The 20,788-nt window shown below is 40.0% G+C and overlaps 1 protein-coding gene across 1 annotated transcript in view; it reads left to right on the forward strand.

Annotated features, from left to right (window-relative positions):
• Positions 1-1,686: 1,686 nt before the first annotated feature.
• Positions 1,687-20,788, forward strand: part of RABEP1 (rabaptin, RAB GTPase binding effector protein 1) — an 85,056-nt gene continuing 65,954 nt past the window's right edge. The window contains exon 1 of the mRNA XM_081029448.1: positions 1,687-1,948. Coding sequence (XP_080885574.1) covers positions 1,915-1,948 — 34 coding nt within the window. The 5' untranslated portion in view covers positions 1,687-1,914. The remainder of the gene's footprint in view (positions 1,949-20,788) is intronic.

A 20,788-nucleotide genomic window follows, 5' to 3' on the forward strand; every position in this document is an offset into this window, starting at 1 on the left:
CTAGGTGTCCAAAGCAGCAGCCTGACCATTTCTGACTGATGATCTTGAGAGTTTGGCTTCAAGCCCCAGCTTATCAATGGCAGTGAACGTGTCTCTCACTCACTAGAAGGAGCCCTTTCTTTTTTTTTTTTCTTTTTTTTTTTCATAAATTTATTTATTTATTAGTTTCAGGTGTACAAAACAAGGTAATACTTAGACGTTCATCATCCATATCCCTCACACTGTGAACCCCCCTCCCCCCATCCACCATCCCTCCGACCCCACACCGAACCATCACATTATATATATATAATTATAGTTGGCATTCATTAATGAGAAGGAGCCCTTTCTGTAGAGAGCATCCATATCTGCTATCTTTATGGCCACTGCCTTGCATTAGTCATCACAAGACAGAGGTTGCACTGGGCTGCCTTATTCAGGACAAAGGTCTCCCAGCCAAGCACAGATTTGCCCACCCAGGAAAGTCATTTATGGAGAGGTGAGGGTGGGGGGAATGACCCTGCTTGCTCTCTCAAAGGCACATCAGCCATTCGAGGATATTAACTGCTCAAAAACTCAGGTCTGGATGTAGGCCCTCCCCTGATGTTAGCAAGATTTAGGGCAAAAGTAGATGCTGCATGGCTACCTAATTATTTAAAATTATAAATCACTCCAACTAACTGGTAACCTTAGTATATTCTATTCTGCTTGGACAAATATACATCTTTAATGATGCAGATTCAAACTTAGAATTCCTGGATTCCTCAGATTTATGAACTTGAATGAGGTGTTGATGGGAATGCACTGTTGGCTTATAGCCCACCTGTCTTCTTTTCCCACTTCTGTCCTGCACTAGGGGATCTGTGGACACAGCGGCTCAAACGTCCAAATGCTGTGCTACGTACCCCAAACACAACTGCCCCTTAGCCACTTTTAGGGATGTCCTGATTCTGTCCTAGAGAGAATGGACCTGGGGAAGAGGCCACAGCCTCCAGCCATTTGGGGAAGGAATTTTGGGATCTGGGGTTCCCAGAACTTGGCACAAGAGCCAGGTTGGTATGTTCCCTGGACCTATGGAATCACCCTGTAGGAGGAATGTGGCCAGAGAGGGGCTAAAGGGGATCCTCTAACTACGGAGCCTAAGATAGGCTCTCTTGCCCAGGTTAAGGGCAGTACTGTCCGTTTATCATCTCGCCTCTCGCTCCTGAATGCATGCACCGTGTCTGGATCTATCTCTAGCATTTAGCACAGTGCCTGCCACCTAAGTCACATAGTACGTAGGTGCTTATGGAAAGTAAGTCCGAAACAGTTCCTCACATCTTACCTCACTTAAACTCATGTTAGCCATCATGCTGTGAGGCTCAAAGAGGTTAAGTGACTCGCCCAAGGTCACACAGCTACAAGTGTAGACGCTGGATCTGCACTCACTTCACCAACCGGCTTCCTCTCTCGCCTTTCTAGTATTTTGTGCTTTGCCTTTGTGCTGGGACGAAGGGACGGAAGCGGTCGCTCTAAACTGCCGGGCTTTACCTGCCGCCGTCCCTCCTCCACGCCCTTCTATCCCTCTCCTTCCCAATTCATTCTAACTGCGGTCCAGCAACTAGCCGCTCGGCGGCCCGAGCCTCCCCACCCACCCGCTCCCAGGCCCAGCGCGAAGCCCCGCCCCCTCAGGGCGACGTCACGTGCCGCTCCGCCCCCCCCCCACGCGCCTGCGCACCGCTTATTTCCCGCTGTCAGGATGAGGAGGCGGAGGTCGGCGATCGGGTCCGTCTCTGCCCGCGGCTGTGGCGGCGCCGGCGGCTCCAGCCTTAGCGGTTCCTCCCTGGGCGGCGGCGGCGGCGGCTCCGTCGACGCCTCCTCCGCCAGCTGAGCCCGCGGGAGCCCGGGTCGCCGCTTCCCCGTCCATCCCCGCTCCCCGAGGCCCGCCGCCTGGCCATGGCGCAGCCGGGCCCGGCTTCTGAGCCTGACGGTGAGGCGCCCACCATGGCAGGCGCGGCGGGCGCGGCCTTCGCGGCGCCGGCGTCGCGGGGGGACCTCTGGGCGGCGGGAAGGGCACGCGCAGGCCCCGGGGGTGACCCCGCCGGGCGGAGGCGGGAGCGCGCGGGTTCGGGCGCGGGGGCGGCGCGGGGGCCCCGGCGGCCTTGGCTGGGGAGGGGGCGGGAGGCGCCGGCGGGGGGCGGAGGCGAGGGCGTGGGGAGGCTGCCGGCGGCTGCAGCCGGGGAGCGCGGACCGGGAGCCGCGCCGCGCTGGCCGGCGGTGGGACTGGCACGTGGGTCCTGCCCGTGGGGAGGCTGGCCGTGGGGGGCATGTGCTGTTTTCTTTGAAGAAAAAAAACAATTGCTTCGGTAGTGGCGCTGTGCCCAGCCCACCTCCCCCCGCCTGCCCCCCGTGCTACGGACGGCCCTGCACCCGGTTTTGTGACACAGCTAGTTGGGATCAGTCACTGGGTTTGGCTCTTTGAGAGGCTGTGTGGCTTCGTGGTAAGTGCGGGGGCCTGGGAGTCCCACTGGCGCGCTCTGGGCCGACGGTTTTGGCCTCTTTGAACTAAAGTATCCTCGCTGATGGAAAGAAGTTACTTCGTGCCTTTATGGTTTATCTGTAAAGATGTATCTGTACATGTATGTATGTAGACTTTTAGTGTTACAGTATTATCAGGACCATTATTTGGGAATCATGAAAAGGATGGTGTTTGATACTGCTGAAGTGGAGGAAACGTGTCTTTTGTGGCATTTTATGTTCATGGAAGGAAAAAGGGCCCCATCCTAAGTAATCTTAAATTGGTTGTCAGAGTCCTTCCCGACCTTCTGGGAAGGGGACTAAGCTCCGCTTCAGAGATTGACCACATCCTTCTAGGTTTTACTGCATGGAATTAGGTTTAGGAAGAAGGTGCTTGGTCTGTGTCAAGGTCCTACTATAACTAGTTGAGAAAGTTCTTTCAGGTGTATTTCTATAATCAGTGTGTGTGCTTAGCATCTTTAAGTGTGAGTGGAATGTTGGGATATGGTGCTGGGCACACAGTAGGCACTTCAAAACTTGCCTGTGTGTCGGGTTGTCTCTTAAAATAACCTTTCCTGTAAACCTTACTCTTTGTTCTTGCTTTTGCAGAACCTGAAACAATGTTATCAGATTTTAAAGGCTAGCTGCTTTTCTGGAAGTAATGTTTCAAAGCCTGTTAGCCTCTAGTTTTAGGTTTTGTTAGCTACTTGGGGAGAGGTGTCCAGTGCCCTTACCTTGTGTAAGAATCTGCTTGCTGTTTCCCTTTCAGCAGAAGAGAAGGGAGGCATTTCTGGTTGGCTATCAGAGAGCGGAAACTGGCGTGTTTTCAGGCTACATTTTAATTCTCACCTTTTGCATTTGGTGTCAGGGAAGAAAACTTTGCTTTTTCCCCACAAACCCTTCTTTGTTCCTGCAGACAGGCAGAATACAGAGAGCTCCAGTGGCTTCTGGTTCTGATCTGGAGTGGTAGGTAGGTATGCTTAGTTGGCTGCTGCCTTCTCTTGAGTTGCATGGAAACAAATGTCTAGGGCAGCTCAGGTGACATGACAGTCTGGAATCAAAATTCCCTGCCTCTTTCGAGATGTGAAATGGTCTTCCTTGTAAATAAGCAGAAGTGACTAAGCACTTGAAAGAGGCTAGGAAAAATTAGCTTTAGGAAATCTCTTATTCTTGCTATTCTTAGTACAGGCTTATTCCCTATTTTTCAAATCTTGTGACTCTAGGATGAGATTCAGTTTGCATAGATTGCAGTATTTATTTTCAATTAGTGTAGTAAATGAGCAACCACAGCTACTGTTTACAAAAGGAGAATTTGGTTTACTTGAGTGCTTTGTGTGTCAGTGTCTTCTTAGAAGTTCATCTTGGGGATTTAATTTTTCTCTTTGGCTGAACTTTATATAGATCAGTTCTTAAAACACTTCAGCTTTAAGCACAGTCAAATTTCCTAGCCCTGCTGATTTTTTAAAAAAACTTTTGCAGAATTCTTTTGAGTTAAACTGACAAAGGATAACTGCTTACTTTTTTTAAAATTTTGCTTTTATCCCATTTGAGAAGCAGTTGTCTTTTATGTTGACATTGTTTTCTTTTTTTAATTTAATTTTTTTACTTTTAATTACAGTTCACATACAGTATTACATTAGTTTCAGATGTACAACAGTGATTAGACAGTTATATAACTTATGAAGTGATTACTCCGATGAGTCTACCCATCGGACATCATACAGAGTTGTTAAAATATTATTGACTATATTCCCTATGTTGTACTTTACATCCTCATGACTGTTTTTATATTTGGCAATTTGTACATCTTAATCTCTTCCCCCTTTTCACTCATCCCCTCAAACCTTGACATTGTTTTCCCTTTTTTGTTTATTTTTTTGTTTTGTTTTCCTTTTTGACATATCTTTGTTTTTCATGGCGATATGGTAGGTTAAGAAAAGAATTGACGTGTGTAATTGACAGGATGAACTGTAATAATTTTCTTTATTAATTCCCTTTCATTTCTTATTTTGTAAATTTTTGAAAAAGTTTTGTTCTTTTTTGGTGTGTCTTAGTGTACTTGTTTAGAATAAAGGTAATTTTAATAGCCAAACACATTTCAGCTGATTATTCCATTTTTGCCTTGAGAATTCAAAGACTATAAGGTAAAAGTTTGAAATTTTAATATTTTAAGCTCTAAGTTAAACTATATCTTAGAAACATTTGGTTTGGTTTTACTTTATGTCTTTTCTAAAGTCCCTCTATTAAAGCGTCTGTATGTAAGTATGACTTCTTCCATCTCCCAGAGGTAACTACTGTTAAGTTTTCTGTCCTTGACTTTTTTCTGTAGTTACACAGACATGCTACCTTTTTCCCTTGTCCTGAAATGCACATGCTTTACATACATAGGTCTGCAGCTTGTCTATTTCACTTAATAAATGTTAGCTATAATTATTATATGTGTGCAAATGGTCATGCCATGTAATGTGCTATAAGCACTGCATGCATTATCTCAGGAAATCTTCGTATCAGTAAGGTGGGTACTATTGTAATATTATTGTTCCTATTTTATTGATGAGGAAACTGAAGCCTGGAGAGGTTACAAGTGCCTAGAGTTATATAGCTAAGACATGGGGGGGAGACAGGATTCAAATCCAGGTCATCTGATGCCAGGGCCCTCTGATCTCTTTGTTTACTAGATCATAGACTACTTTCCACTTTACTGTTATAGATCTACCTCATTCTTATTAAAGAGTATTCCATCACATGCATGTACCATGCATAATTTATTTGCCTATTTCTCTGTTGATGGACAAGTAGATTGCTTTAGATTTTTTTCGTTATTTTATAAGCAGTGCTAGAATAGATACTGTTTTACATATTTTTCAGGTATTCTTGCTTTTACTTTTGTAGGACTACTGAATTAAAGGGCATGAGCTCTGAGTGGTTTAAATTTTAATAGCTATTGCTAGCTTACTCTCAAAAAAAGTATCAATTTACATACCTCCAACAGTGTATGAGAGGGTGGATTTCCCCTACACTCTTACAAGTCCTGGATAATGTCAGTTGTTTTAAATTTGTATCTTCTGATGGATTAAAAAAATGATATTCTTCAATTAACATATGTTTCCATGCCTAGCCTGTGGCAAGCCCTATGCTAGGCTCTAGAAAATACAGTAACGAACAGAACCAAACGCAGTCCCCATTCCTAGGTAGTGAATCAGATGGCCATTATTGTATTGTGCCGTCTGTAATGCGCTTCCGTGTATAATGCTCACCCATGTTTTTGCCAAAACTTTCAGGGGGAAAAATCTTTTGTTTTAATTTTTTTAATTCAATTTTTTATTTGTTTACATTTAGGTACTTGTTTTTTGTATTATAAAGGAATTTTAGCATTATTTTTTAATATATTATGGTACAAGAAATTTTATGTAACAAATGATTGCAACACATAAGAACAGATACAAGGTACAAGAAATTTTATGTACTAGTAACAAATTAATGATATTTATGCATCATAGAAGGCCAAGAACTCTTCGTTTTTTGTAAGTTCGTCATAAGTTCAACAAAACTGATTATCGTATTTCAGGGTATTATTTTGCATATGGAAATTGTTGATTTCTAGAGTTACACTTTTAACTCATAAGTATAAATAAAATAATTAAAACATTTATATAGATATGGAATTAGTAATACCCCTGTATAATGTACATCCTTATTTTTCCCTCACAAATTTGGGCAAAAAAGTGCTCATTATACACGGCAAAATACAGTAATTGGATAATTCCCACAGACAAGTACAAAACTACTTATTCCACAAATATGAGTGTGTACTACTTGCCAGGCACATTTCTAGGTATTTGGAATACATCAGTGGGCAACACAGATGATAAATAACCCTGTTCTAGTGTGGGAGAAACAGATACTGAAGAACAAACAAGCAAATGATATGTATTGTTAGGTAATAAGTGCTGTGGAAAAAAGGAAAAATAGAGCAGGGTGAAAGGAAGGGGGAGATAGGCTGGTTTTAAAGAGGGTGGTCAGAGTGGCCTTATTGAGATGATATTTGTGCAAAGACTTGAAAAAGATAGAGGAGATAGAGGAGTTAGCTTAACACCAGTTATTCAATAATCCATGTATTTGGTTTGTTTGTTATACCTTGATCAATCTCCCAACCACTGAACTTCTGGTATTTGATCCAAAGCACGAAAACTCTGTGTTTTCCTCAGTCTTATCACTCCAATGTCACAACACACAGTAACCTGGAATGGTGTAATGTCCTTTAATTTGTATACCTTACCTGATTTAGGATATCTAGAGAAAGTGTTCCAGACAGTGGGATCGATTTTTGCAAATTCTTAACAAAGGAGTGTATCTGGCATGTTTGAGGAATGACATGAATATCGGTGGCTAAAATGAAGTTAGGGAGGTACCGGGGATAGGTGGGAGAGGGGATGGGAGAGGTGAGTAGTTGGGTATGAAATGAAATGAGATGTGGTGAGATGGGCAGCAGATCTTGTTTGGCCCTATCTACATTGTAGCCAAAAAATGTAAACATTGACTTTCATTATGGGGAGTCATTGAAAAGGTTTTGAGCAGAGTGATGTGAACTGACTTATGTTTTAAAAAATCACTCTGGTTGCTAAATTGGCAATAGAGAGTAAAGGGAGGCAAGGAAAGCATTAATCCAGGAAAAAGTAATGAGGCTTGGACCAAGGGTATATTGGTAGAGGTTATATTTTAAGGTATGGTCAACAGGATTTGGATTAGATATGCAAGGGAGAGAGGAGTTAAGGATCATTCAAAGGTTTTTTTTTTTAAATCAGTCTTCCAATTATTTTTTTTAAAACTTAAAAAAAAAAAAATTTATTGGGGAATATTGGGGGATAGTGTGTTTCTCCAGGGGCCATCAGCTCCAACTCCAGTCGCCGTTTTTCAATCATTAGTTGCAGGGGGCAGAGCCCACTATCCCTTGTGGGACTTGAGGAATTGAACTGGCAACCTTGTGATTGAGAGCCCACTGGCCCATGTGGGAATCGAACCGACAGCCTTTGGCGTTAGGACCACAGAGCTCCAACTGCCTGAGCCACTGGCCCGGCCCTGTTTCATCTTTTATATTTAGTACTTTAAGCTACCTGGCATTTATTTATTTTTAAATTTAAATAGGGAAAGTTTAATCTAAAGAATTAACTAAACAGTAGATTACCTAAGAGGAAAAAATAAACAACTTAAAGAATATACCGTGTTTCCCCGAAAATAAGACCTAGCCGGACAATCATCTCTAATGCGTCCTTTGCAGCAAAAATTAATATAAGACCCGGTCTTAGATATAATATTATGTTATATTAATTTTTGCTCAAAAGATTCATTAGAACTGAATGTCCGGCTAGGTCTTATGTTTTCGGGGAAACAGGGCAGCAATAGCAGATATAAGGAGCAGTCGCTACCTCTAGGGCTGAGGCAGAGCACCCCAGGAAGGAACAGATCTTCAAGAGAGCCCGCTCCCAGGACTGAGATCCACACTTGGTTGGAGAGGGTGCATATGTGGCCCTCTGAAGAGCAGAGTTCACTTTGGCAGACCTTGCTGGAAATCTGCTTTCTTGTTTGCTGGGGAAAGTTGCCTCCATCTGGAATTTAGTTTTGATGTGACACAGGGATCTAACTTTATTTTTCTTCCAAATGGACAGCCAACTGTCTTAACACAATTTATTCAATAATCCATGTATTTGGTTTGTTTATTGTAACTTGATCAATTACCCAACCACTAAACTTCAGAGACTTGATCCAAAACACGGAAGCTCTGCCCTTTCCTCACAGTAGTTTGATCACTCCAGTGTCCCAACACAGTAACCTGCTATTGTGTAATGTCCTTTAATATGTATATCTCACTTGACTACCTTTGAGCAGAACTATCTTTGAATCTTAAGGGCTCTGATTTCTAAAATAGCTTGATACACACTAGGTTCTTATCCAGTGAAATTTGACATGCTTCTCTTGTGTAATCGTTAAATTGAGTTTAGTCTTCATACGATTTTAGTAAACATTTATTTTGTTTATTTTTGTGTTTTAGAGTTGTGCTAGGTAATATGGAAAGGATATAGAAATGAATGAGACGTAGAACAAGAACTTTATGGTCTAATAGAGGAATGGGTTTTAGGCATGCTAATATGAATTGAGGAGGTACCTAGCCAAAGAAGATAATTTTCCTCTGTTGGATCACAAGTGAAAGAACTGGAAGAGCAATGAAGGAAGGTCCCTTTGTTCAATTTTTTCATTAGAAACCTGAATCTCTTCCAAGTGGTAGTCTGATTTCTCTTCGAATGCCTCTGGAGGGAAGGAACTCGTTATCTCCTAGTTTTGACTAGTTCTGATGTTTTGTTTATCCTTTAAGTGGAAATTTGCCTCACCATACAGAGGAAGTGCAGCGCATTCTTCTCCATGTTAGTCTGAAGAAAGTAGATAATAACATTATGTCCTTCCTAAATATTCTTATTTCTCCTATCAGATGGTTTTGAACCTACTTAACATTCTTTTGATTCTCCTTGAGATAGATTCTAGTTGTTAATGACTTTTGGTGGTACCTGATGTTCTCTAGATGGATATAACCGTAGAGAGTAGTAGATACACAGACATATCACTGAAAGGAATACTAAAGACTCATTATCTTTCTTCATTTTACAGATCAGGAAACATAAGGTACTAATGAAGTGGAAGTGGCTTGCATTATGGCAGAGCTCCTTTCCTTATGGAGCTTAGACTCTAGTGATGAAGACAGACAAATGCCGTAAGGGAAGGATATTTTGTCTGGCTGATGATGGTATCCCCAGCACAGCACTTACCATAGAATGAGCTATAGGTGTTTGTTGAAAGAAAGTCAGAGGACAACATGCAGTTACAGTAATGTGGTAGCTCTTTACTATTCACAATATTTAACAAAACACAGCAGGAACATCTTATACAGGAAATTTAGTTAACATAGGACCCTCCCTGTCTTCCATCCTCACCTCACCCCAAGTTATATCAGAGAAAGTGGCTTTTGAATAGAGCCTTAAAGAGTTGTGTAGAATTTTTGACAGGTGGAACAGTGTCTTGGAGAAAGCTGTTGCAGGAGAGTGAGAATCTTTGCAGGGTATGGGTGGAACATATGCAGTGTAAGGTGAGGTGTGTGAATAATCTGATGTCCTGGGAGTGTTAGTCCTGTTTAGAGACAGGTTTGATAAAGGGGTTGAGCCTGAATGGTAGAAAGCTTTGCTGCCAGCTAAGGAGTTTGGGTTTTCTAGATGATGTGGCTAGGCCTATGTGTAATAGGGTGGCCCAAACTGTGTTGTAGGAAGCTTACTCTGTAAATTATACAGAGGTTAGTTTGGTTTTAAGGCAGATGCTTGGTTAAGGAAATTGGTTAGGCTACTGCTGTGGTCCAGGAGAGATGATGGGGTTATAATTTATGTCAGTGGACAAAAGGAAATAATTGATGTGAGAAATACTGTGGTGGTAAAATAGCAACTTGATGAACATTTAGTTTGGGGTGTAGACAGGAGAGAAATTGAGGAATCTGAGAATGTAGATGCTGTTTACCAATCTAGGCAAACCAGTGGGAGGGTGGATTTAGTAGTAGAAAGTGGCAAATTTGGTGTTAGTATATTGATGGGGAATACTAGTGGGACAGCCATGTAGAAATACCTATGGATAGCTGGATAGGCCTGGAGGAAGAAATGAGGGGTGTAGATATATTTTTCGTAGTCAAATGCTTGGAAATCATCCAGGATGAACAGTGCTCATTGCTTATGCTTATTCCATGATGGGCATTGTGTTGGGTATGACAACAAAAGTACAGGCTATGAGGCAGTCATAGGTAAAACTAAGGGGTTGGATGAGGAAGAGGAAACCAATGATTAATCATAGAAAAGGAGAGTTAGGAGGAAAATTAGTATTAGAAGTCAGTATTAGAGAAAGTTTGAAGGAGGAAGGGGATGGTCACCAGTATTAAATGCTACAGAGAAGTCAGATGAAGACAAGTGGTCATTAACATCAGTAATTAAGGGGTCATCAGGACCTCTAAGAGAAGTTTCAGTAAGGAAGAAGTCAAATAGGTAGAGGCAGCATATATAGACTACATTTTTAAATTATGGTGATACACGTGCAAGTGGGGCACTCACTTGAGAGTAGTAGAATTGTGGCAAAGTGTGTGTTTGTGTGCGTGTATATATTTTAAGAATACAGATTTAAATAATGGTGGATGCTGGAGGAACTGCCAATGGAAAGGGAGAGCCTAAAGATACCAAGATGTCAAGAATTGAGAGCAGGTAATGTGGATCAGGAGCTTGCGTGTCAAGAGGTGAGACAGGGAGCTCATCCTTGAAATAGACAGAATTTATGTGACTTGTGCAAAGAACAGCAAAAGCATTTTGATCAAGACCTTCAACTCTTTTTAATGTAGGCTAACATTCCCTCTGTGTATCTTTTAATTCACTGTATCATGTTGGTTCACAATAAAATGGCAACTAGGATTTATTGAGAAGCTATATGCCTTGCACTGTGCCATGGGTTTTTTCTTTAGCATTTTCTACAGGCCAGGCACTGGGGATACAGATATAGTTACAATTAAAAGAAAAAAGTAATAGACTTTATTTTTTAGAGCAGTTTTAGATTTACAAAAACTGAGCAGGAAGAACAGAGAGTTTCTATATTCTTCTCTCCCCTGCAAGACACTCCCACCGTCAACATTCCACACCAGGGTGGTCATTTGTTACAGTTAGCGAACCCACACATCGTTGTCACCCAAAGTCCATCATTTACATTAGGGTTCACTCTTGGTGGGGTTCACTTTTTGGATTTGGACGAATGTGCAGTTATATGTGTCCATTGACCATTGTAGTATACAGAATGGTTTTATTGTCCTAAAAATCTTGTGTTCCATTTATTCATCCATCTTTTCCCCTAAACCTCTGGCAACCCCTGATCTTTTTACCGTTTCCATAGTTTTGCCTTTTCCAGAATGTCATACGTAGTTGGAATCATACAGTATGTAGCCTTTTCCAATTGGCTGCTTTCACTTAGTCATATGCAGTTAAGGTTCCTTAATGTCTTTTGGTGGCTTGATGGCTCATTTCATTTTAACACTCATTAATATTCCATTGTATGGATGTATCAGTTTATCCTTTCATGTATTGAAGGACATCATGGTTGCTTCCAAGTTTTGGCAATTATGAATAAAACTGCTAAAATGCAGATTTTTGTGTGGATGTTAAGTTTTCAGCTCGTTTAGGTAAATAACAAGGAGCATTGTTGCTAGATCATATGTATGGTAAGCATATTAAAGTGGCTGTACTACTTTGCATTCCCACCAGCCTTGAATGAGGATTCCTGTTGCTCCACTTCCTCATTAGGAGTTGGTGTTATCTGTTTGGGATTTTAGCCATTCCAGCAGGTGTTTAGTGGTATGTCATCGCTTTAATTTGACTTAGGGCAGGGGAAACATTGGCTTGGTGTGTGAGAGTTAGATGAAAGAGGTGGTTGGAGTATGGACGGGGGTGAGATTGGTTGGTTTGTATATGATAGCCATATTCTGGATGAGTTACTGTCTCTAGAAATTAGCTAGCTCTTGGAGGAGTACTCTCTCCTTGGACAGCAGGGCCCCATGGCATCAAAGTATCATAAAATACAGAAAATAAAAATACATTTATACATCATTCTTTAAGATTACAGTACTTTGTCCCCCCACCAGCAGTGTATGAGCATGTCAACACTAGGTAGTGGTATCTTTGATTAAAATAAATCCACAAAAACAGTTGGCTAATTTTGGTGAGTAAAAAGTCTTGTTTAGATTTGCATTTCCTTGATTTCTGTTTGTATTTGGAATTCTTTTACAAAAGATCTATCTTATAATGTTTGACATTTTATTGATCATTAAGAGTTTTTTATACAAGGACATTACACCAGCAAGTCTAGTGAGGTTTGTCTTTTTTTTTTTTTTTTTTTTTTTTTGCTGTCCCTATCTCTTGATTTGACTGTACAATTAATGGAAATACTGCATACCTTTGGACCATGTTTACTCCTTCAAGAACCTTAGAAATTTTGTACAGAAGACACTTGTGGATAAATTCCTTTCTCTTTATTCCCAAACCAGAGTATTTCTTGTTTGGTGATATGAAAGTAAAAGCCTTTTTGTTTGACTACTGTTGAGTGATCTGGTTGAATTTGGAACAAGAAATTGGATTGTTTACTTTCACACTGTCTTTCCTCATTAAAAAAAAGTTTTATAAACTTTGAAAAACACCCATGAGTATTTTAGTTTCAGTATTTGCTTAGTTTTGATAGGACTGCTGTGTCTTTCATGTATCTCTCCAATATGTAAATTAAACTTCATTTTTTTGAGACTGAGAGTATTGGAAAACACCTAAGCAGGTAAATGAGTATTGGAGAGAGTTGTTGCAGAGATTTAGTCTGTCACTCTTTGTCAGAAGTTCTCAACCCTGTTAGTTTATAATCGGTTTCTCACTTTTGTGAGTATTGATATTTCGGGCCAGATAATTCTTTGTTGTGGAGGGCTGTCCTGTATATTGTAGGATGGTTATCCCCATCTCTGGCCTCTACCTGCTAAAATGCCAGTACCCCTTCCCTCAGTTGTGATAACCAAAAATATCTCTAGATATTGCCAAATGTCACCTGGGAAGCAAAATCCCCTCTGGTTAAGAACCACTGGTTTATAACAAAATGCTAATTAAGAATAGGTATTTCAACATGTAAATGAACATTGTGACTAAATAAAAGAATCCCTAGGAGGTGGTATTACTTCTGTTCGTGATGCCTAAATCTCCTATATTAATTTCTTCTATTAAATGCTTATAATCACAGGGAAATCTGCCTACGCCTTGGAGCTAGGCAGCTCAGTGTTTGAATCCGGCTCTGCCACTTACTGGTTGACTAACAATAGGCAGATTACTTACTCTCTCAGAGAATATTTTGTCATCTATGACTGGGGATGATAATGCCTACTTTATGGTTTGTTTTGAAAATTTAATGAGTCAGTGCATAAAATAACTTGCCTAATACTCCGCGAAGAGCTATATATGGTTTATTTAATCCTTGCTACGATCCTAGAAGGTAATATTTTAGTCCCCTTTTTTACAGATGGAGAGAAGGAACTGTTAAGTTGGTGCAAAAGTAACTGCGGTTTAAAAGGTTAACAATAATTGCAAAAACCGCAATTACTTTTCCACCAACCTAATAGTTTATAAGTAGTAGAGCTGGGCTTCAAACCCTAATTTCAGTCCAGTGCTCTCAACTATTACGCTATACTGTCCCATATAATAACTGATGAATAAGCAATAACTGCTAGCCCCTGTTGTTTCTTATTTCAATTTTTCTAGCTTTGAGACTCTCCCACCTCCAATATTAACATCAGTGCTCTCTCGTTAAAATGTTTTACCTGTTGGTTTCTGATGTCCCCTTCCAAAGATACATAATTAGTCTCTTTTAGTTATTAAAATTCTGATCTCTCTGTATGCATGACCTTGATATTTCTGAAAAGCTCATAAATAATGCATTCAACTTTCCTTATAAATAAAATATAACCCTTGTTTTTTTTATTTATTTATGAAGAAGTTCTGATAAGTAACTCCTAATGTCAAATTTATAGCTATATTGTATCCTTTTTGTAACAGTGTATGGAGATAAGAGATTACATTTACATTTTCTGTTTTCTGTGTTAAAATGGAGGACAGTGTCTACACAGGGCATTTGATTTGTTTTACAATATAATGAAACATATCTTAATGTTGCATTAAGCTTGACTTTTCTCCTGTCAATGATTAAAAAAATCTTCAGAATATTTTAAACCAGTTATCATTTTATATGAAAGGAATTGGTAATAACCAGTAATAATTAAATTTTTTATTAGTAGTTCCCCATTGTGAATTGTATGTGTGAATATGTATAATGCCCCATTTCAGGAATGGTTGAAGAATGATGTTTTATTTTATGGGTACGTTATTTTTCAGCTAATTTAGACTTAGTCTCTCAAGCACAGAAATGGCAAGATTTAAAAAAGAAATTAACATTGGGAGTCCTTCATATGGAACTTTTAAAACACTTAAAAAGTAAAAGGATTAGGATGTAGACCCACTGCCCTCTATGTGTCACGATTATCAGTGTGTAGCCAGTCTTGTTTCATCTATAATTCTCTCCCTACTTACCCTCCTGGATTTTTAAAAAGCAAATCTCAGACGTTATATGATTTAATTTGGAAACATTTCAGTATATATGTAAACGTAGCCACAATACTATTACAACACCGAAAAACGGTAATAATTCTTTAATATCACCAAATATCTGGTCAGTGTGGAAATTCCCCAGTTGTCTCAATTTTTAAAATTGAGTTTCTTTAAATCAGGATCCAAAATAAGGGCCATCCTTAAAATTGGTTGGTATGTTTTGTCTTTTTTTCTCCCTTATAATTTGTTTGTTGAAGAAATCCATTCCGTAGAATGGTCACACTTGGAATTTCATAATTGCATCCTTATGATGGTATTCTCCGTTTTCTTCTGCCTCTTGTGTTTCCTCTAAATTGGAAGTTAGCTCTAAAGTCGTGATCATATCCAGGTTGTTTTTTGGTTTGTTTGTTTATGCGTTATGTTTTTTGTGGTGACTTTGTTTTGCTTTTTAAGAGAATATTTCTGAAGTGGTAGTGTGTACCTTCATCAGGAGGCACATAACGTCTGGCTGTCTCTCTCTGAGATGTTAGGACCATTGATGATCATTGCCTAGATCTCCATTCCTTAGGGTTTGTAAAATTGTAATTTATTAGCTAGAATACTTCCATAAAGAAAAATTCTCACATGTTTTGCTAGCTTAAGGTATAGTTTATGTAGGATATAGAAAAGAAACGTTTGATACTTTTCCCTTTGCCAGTTTTCAAAGTAAGCCTAGAATCCTTGAACGGTGACCAGTTTTTTTGTTTTTTTCTTTGTGTATCATCAAGAACACGAGTTAAAAAAACCCAAAAATCGTGTATTAGGTTGGTGCAAAAGTAATTGCGGTTTTTGCAATTATTTTCAACGTTTTAAACCACAATTGCTTTTGCACCAACCTAATATATATGTTTTACTTCTTTGTAGTTATTCGTACTGATTGTATTAGTTTACTATGACTGTGCCCACAAATTACCACAAACTGGGTGGCTTAAAACAACAGAAATGTGTTCTTTCACAGTTAAGGAGGCAGGAGGCCAGAAGTCCAAAATCAGTATCACTGGGCTGAAGTCAGGCATCAGCAGGTCTGTGCTCCTTCCAGAGGCTCTAGGGGAGCGTCCGTTCCCTGCCTCTTTAGCTTCTGGTGGCGGCCACCATTCCTTGGCTATGTCACTCCCATCTCTGCCTCTGCTGTCCCCTTGCATAGTCCTCTGTGTGTCTTTGTCAAAACTGTTTCTTTCTTGTAAGGGTACATGTGGTTGCATTTAGGGCCCACTATAGATAATCCAGTAGAGAATCCTCTTCCCAAGATCCTTAACGTAATCACATCTTTTGCCATATAAATATTTGCAGGTTTTGGGGGTGAGGAAGTGAATATAGATTGGGGGGGGGGTTCAGCTTATGACACGGATGTTGAAATTATCTCATTTTTGGCCAGTGTATCCTTTAAGTTGACTTGTAAGTCCTTTGATAAAGCTGCAATAGATGCCAAGATGTTCCAGATTTATCGTGTATATTTCCTGCCAGGCCTGGAATCAGTAGTTTTTTACAACGATCCCTGGTTCCTTTTAGTGGGAAATGGTATTTAGAGACCACATTCGGGTGCTATAAGGATAGCATGTATTTTTCTTTTTTTTTCTTTTTTTTAAATTAATTTATTGGGGTGACATTTGTTAGTAAAATTACATAGATTTCAGGTGTACAATTCTGTATTACATTATCTATAAATCCCATTGTGTGTTCACCACCCAGAATCAGTTCTCCTTCCATCACCATATATTTGATCCCCCTTACCCTCATCTTCCACCTCCCATCCCCCCTTACCCTCTGGCATGTATTTTTCTTATTAGAAATTTTTCTAAAATAAATTGCACTTTACCCTGCTTCCTAAACAGAGTACACTGCACATCATTGAATCTTTTATTGATGACATACTGTTATGAACCTTATTAGTTTTGGGACTGAGCTGTAAACCAGTGACTTCCCCAGTGCTGCTGAAGTTTTTTAAAAATTACATTTATTTGCCTTTATATTAAATGGACCAAATTCCAGTGCAGTTCTGGTCATTGTTTTATTTTTGTTTCCCTGTGACCCAGTCCTCCTTGGTATTAGTGGGGTCTCTTACATACAGGGCTTTTCAACTTAGTATTATCTGCACTCATCTCTAAACTTGGCTTTTTCTGTATCCATTGTTCTTGGACTAAATAAAACTAAGGGTTATTAGGAGATAAAATCAGATCTTACAGTGTGTAATATTAAGTTGGATAGGAAGGGATGTGTGTCGTCTCCTCAGCTAAGCATTCAGATGCATGAGTTTTTCATTTCTATTAAGCTTGAAGTCTCTTTTGGAGGGAGGGCTTTGTGATGGTGATGGTATGGGGAGGAGTATTTGCTCTTTCCTGGGCGATCAACATTGCCAGACCTCTAGTTCCAGCTTTGGTAAAAGGTACTCATTTATTTGGATTTGAAAACTGTTTGAAGCTTAATAGCATTAAAAAAAACTATCTTAAAATAGTTTTAAATATACAGTAAAGTTGGGAAGATAGTACAGAGAGTTTTCATATGCTGCACATGCAGTATCTCCTGTCATTGATAGATGAGGTCGGACAGTTGAGTTAGCGAACTTCTTGCAATGATGTTGCTAACCCTTTTTGATATCAGAGGGATTATTCATTATGAATTTGTACCAACTAGACAAACAGTTCACCAAGTTTACTATTTGGAAGTGCTGAAAAGGCTGCGTGAAAAAGTTAGATGACCTGAACTTTTCACCAACAATTCATGGCTCTCGCATCACGACAATATACCAGCTCACACGGCACTGTCTGTGAGGGAGTTTTTAGCCAGTAAACAAATAACTATTGGAACACCCTCTCTACTCACCTGATCTGGCCCCCAATGACTTATTTCTTCACCTGAAGATAAAGGAAATACTGAAAGGAAGACATTTTGATGCCATTTAGGACATCAAGGGTGATACGACGACAGCTCTGATGGACATTCCAGAAAGAGAGTTCCAAAATTGCTTTGAAGTGTGGACTAGGCGCTGGTGTTGGTGCATATCTTCCCAAGGGGAGTACTTCAAAGGTGACCATAGTGATATTCAGCAGTGCGGTATGTAGTACTTTTTCTAGGATGAGTTCATAAACTTAATTGCGACACTCGTGTATTAGTAAGGTACATTTATTTGTCAAAGTTAATGAACTAATATTGATGCATTATTCCTAACTAAAGTCCATAGTTTATTCAGATTTCCTTAGCTTTTATTTCTTTTTTTTTTTAACTTTTATTTATTTTAAGTGTGTTTTTCCAGGACCCATCAGCTCCAAGTCAAGTGATTGTTTCAGTCTAGTTGTGGAGGGCGCAGCTCATAGTGGCCCATGTGGGGATCGAATCCGCAACCTTGTTAAGAGCACCGCACTCTAATGAACTGATCTAACTGGCCGCCCCTCCTTAGCTTTTTCTTAATGTCCTTTTTCTGTTCCTATATCCTACCTAGATACTACATTACATTTAGTCACCATGTCTCCTTGGGCTCCTCTAGACTGAAAATTTCTCTGATTCTGTTTTTGATGAACCTGCTGGTTTTAAGAGGTATTGGTCAGATATTCTGTAGACTGTCCCTCTTAATTGGAATCTATTTGGTGTCTTTCTCATGATTAGACTGGGATTGTACATTTTTGTGGAGAAGATTACACAGGTAAAGTGCCATTTTCTTTGTATTATGTCAAGAGTACATACTATCAGCATGGCTTATATTATTAGCACCCCTATTGAATGTACAGTTTCAAGGAACTGGAAAGTTTCTCTCCCTCTCTCTCTTTCGTTGTGTGTGTGTGACTTTACATACTGTGCTCTTCGGAAGGAGGTCAGTATGTGACCCTGACATAATGTTATGAAATAAATCAACTAGGCTGATTGTAAGCAGAATTTTCCAGAGGGTTTCCTATCTTCTAACCAAGGTTAATCTCTTGTGGATTTTTTTTTTAAAGATTTTACTGGGGAAGGGGAACAGGACTTTATTGGGAACAGTGTGTACTTCCAGGACTTTTTTCCAAGTCAAGTTGTTGTCCTTTCAATCTTAGTTGTGGAGGGCGCAGCTCAGCTCCAGGTCCAGTTGCCTTTGCTAGTTGCAGGGGGCGCAGCCCACCATCCCTTGCAGGAGTCGAAACCGGCAATCTTGTGGTTGAGAGGACGTGCTCCAACCAACTGAGCCATCTGGGAGCTCAGTGGCAGCTCAGCTCAAGGTGCCATGTTCGATCTTAGTTGCAGGGGGCGCTGCCCACCATCCCTTGCGGGACTCGAGGAATTGAACTGTCAAGCCTCGTGGTTGAGAGCCCACTGGCCCACGGAGTTAGGAGCATGGAGCTCTAACTGCCTGAGCCAGTGGGCCGGCCCTAGATTTTATTTTATTTTTTTGATTTATTTATTTTTTTTTGGCAATGTCTAGCACCAATGAGCAGTCTAAGAGAATGGTGATGGAAGTAACAGTATACTGTGTTTCACTCAGGGTTGTTTCTTGCAAGCAAAAACAATTTGTCTTGTCTGGTTTAACCATAAAAGGAATATTTCAGAAGCTATGAGGTAGCTTACAGAGTCATTAGGAGGACCTTCGAGAAATAGATTCTAGGCTATTGGTTCTCAGACTTTAGCATGGATCTAAAGGGCTTGTTAAAACACATTTTTGGGCCAAAATACCCAGAATTTCTGATTCAAGAAGGTCCTGGGTGGGGTCTGAGAATTTGTACTACTAAGTTCCCAGGTGATGGTGATTCTGTGATCTCAGAACCACACTTTGAGAATCACTGCTCTTGCTAAATTTTAACACCCAAAAGCTGTCATTGAACTGGCCTGATAGGAAACTGTTCCCTCTGCTGCTGCTGAGCATATGAAGCTTCACTTTAATACAGTTGCTATGCTGCTTGCACATTTCTGGTTCAGGAACTAGAGCTATAACCAGTGGCAAGCCACGGAAAGCCTCACAGTAATGAGAACTGAATTTTGTTTCTTTATACTGCTCAATTCTGAATTGAAGTTACATTTGTGTATGTATGATTGGAGGAGTATAGGTGATATGTTGGCATTCTGGTTTCAAGGGAGATTGGAAATTTGTTTGACTTCTGTTTTAGAAAGCTGCAACTCATAAAATGGAAATGTCTTTAGATGTAGAAAGGAGGTTTAAAAGATGATGGGCAGCCGTGGGTTTGACAGTTGTCTGCAAGGAGATAAAAGAGCTTGCACCAGAATGTAAATTCATGAACTGCTTCCTTCATCAAAAAATGTCAGTTGAACTGAGCAATGTGTTTGGGGTCTTAGTTGATTTTACATTCTGGCACAAACTCCTGTCTCGTTAGACCAGTAACAGTCTCCATGCTACATTAGTCTGCATACTACATACTACTGTGCTACTGTAAAAGCACAAGAGAGAAGGGAATCTAGGGTTTTAAAATGGCTGACCGTAGGGTCTAAGTTGGCTCTGAAGTGTGGTCATACTTGAAGCAGCCTGGCAACTTGGGAAAAAATAGAGCAGGTGAGACAATTAGAGGTAAAAATGAGGGCTCAAAATAACTGGGGTACCCAATAAACCCTTCCAAACTGGGCCGTCTAGTAGAAATGTAATGTGAGCCAAAGAATGCAATTTAAAATTTTCTAGTAGGCACGTTAAAAAAGTAAAAACAGCAACAACAAACAAAACAAACCCCAAAAACTTGAAAATAAAAAAAGGTGAAATTAATTAAAAAAACAGCTTTATTGAGATTTAATTCACATACCATCAATTTCACCCTTTTAAAGTATACAATTCAGTGGTTTTTAGAATATCCAGAGCTGTGCAGCCATCACCACTAATTCCAGGGCATTTTCATCACCCCCCCCCCCAAAAGAATCCCATACCAGTAGCAGTCACTCCCCACTCCATTCCTCCCTCCTGCAGCCCCTGGCAACCACTAATCTACTCCTAGTCTCTATGGATTTTCCTGTTCTGGGCATTACAGATAAATGGATTCATACAATATGTAGCCTTTGGTGTTTGGCTTCTTTCACTTAGCATAATATTTTCAAGGTTCACACATTTTATAACATGTATGAGTACTTCATTCCTATTTATGGATAAGTAATATTCTGTTGTATGAATATACCACATTTTG

The sequence above is a fragment of the Rhinolophus hipposideros genome, assembly GCF_964194185.1.
Source record: "Rhinolophus hipposideros genome assembly, chromosome: 20".
NCBI lineage: Eukaryota > Metazoa > Chordata > Mammalia > Chiroptera > Rhinolophidae > Rhinolophus > Rhinolophus hipposideros.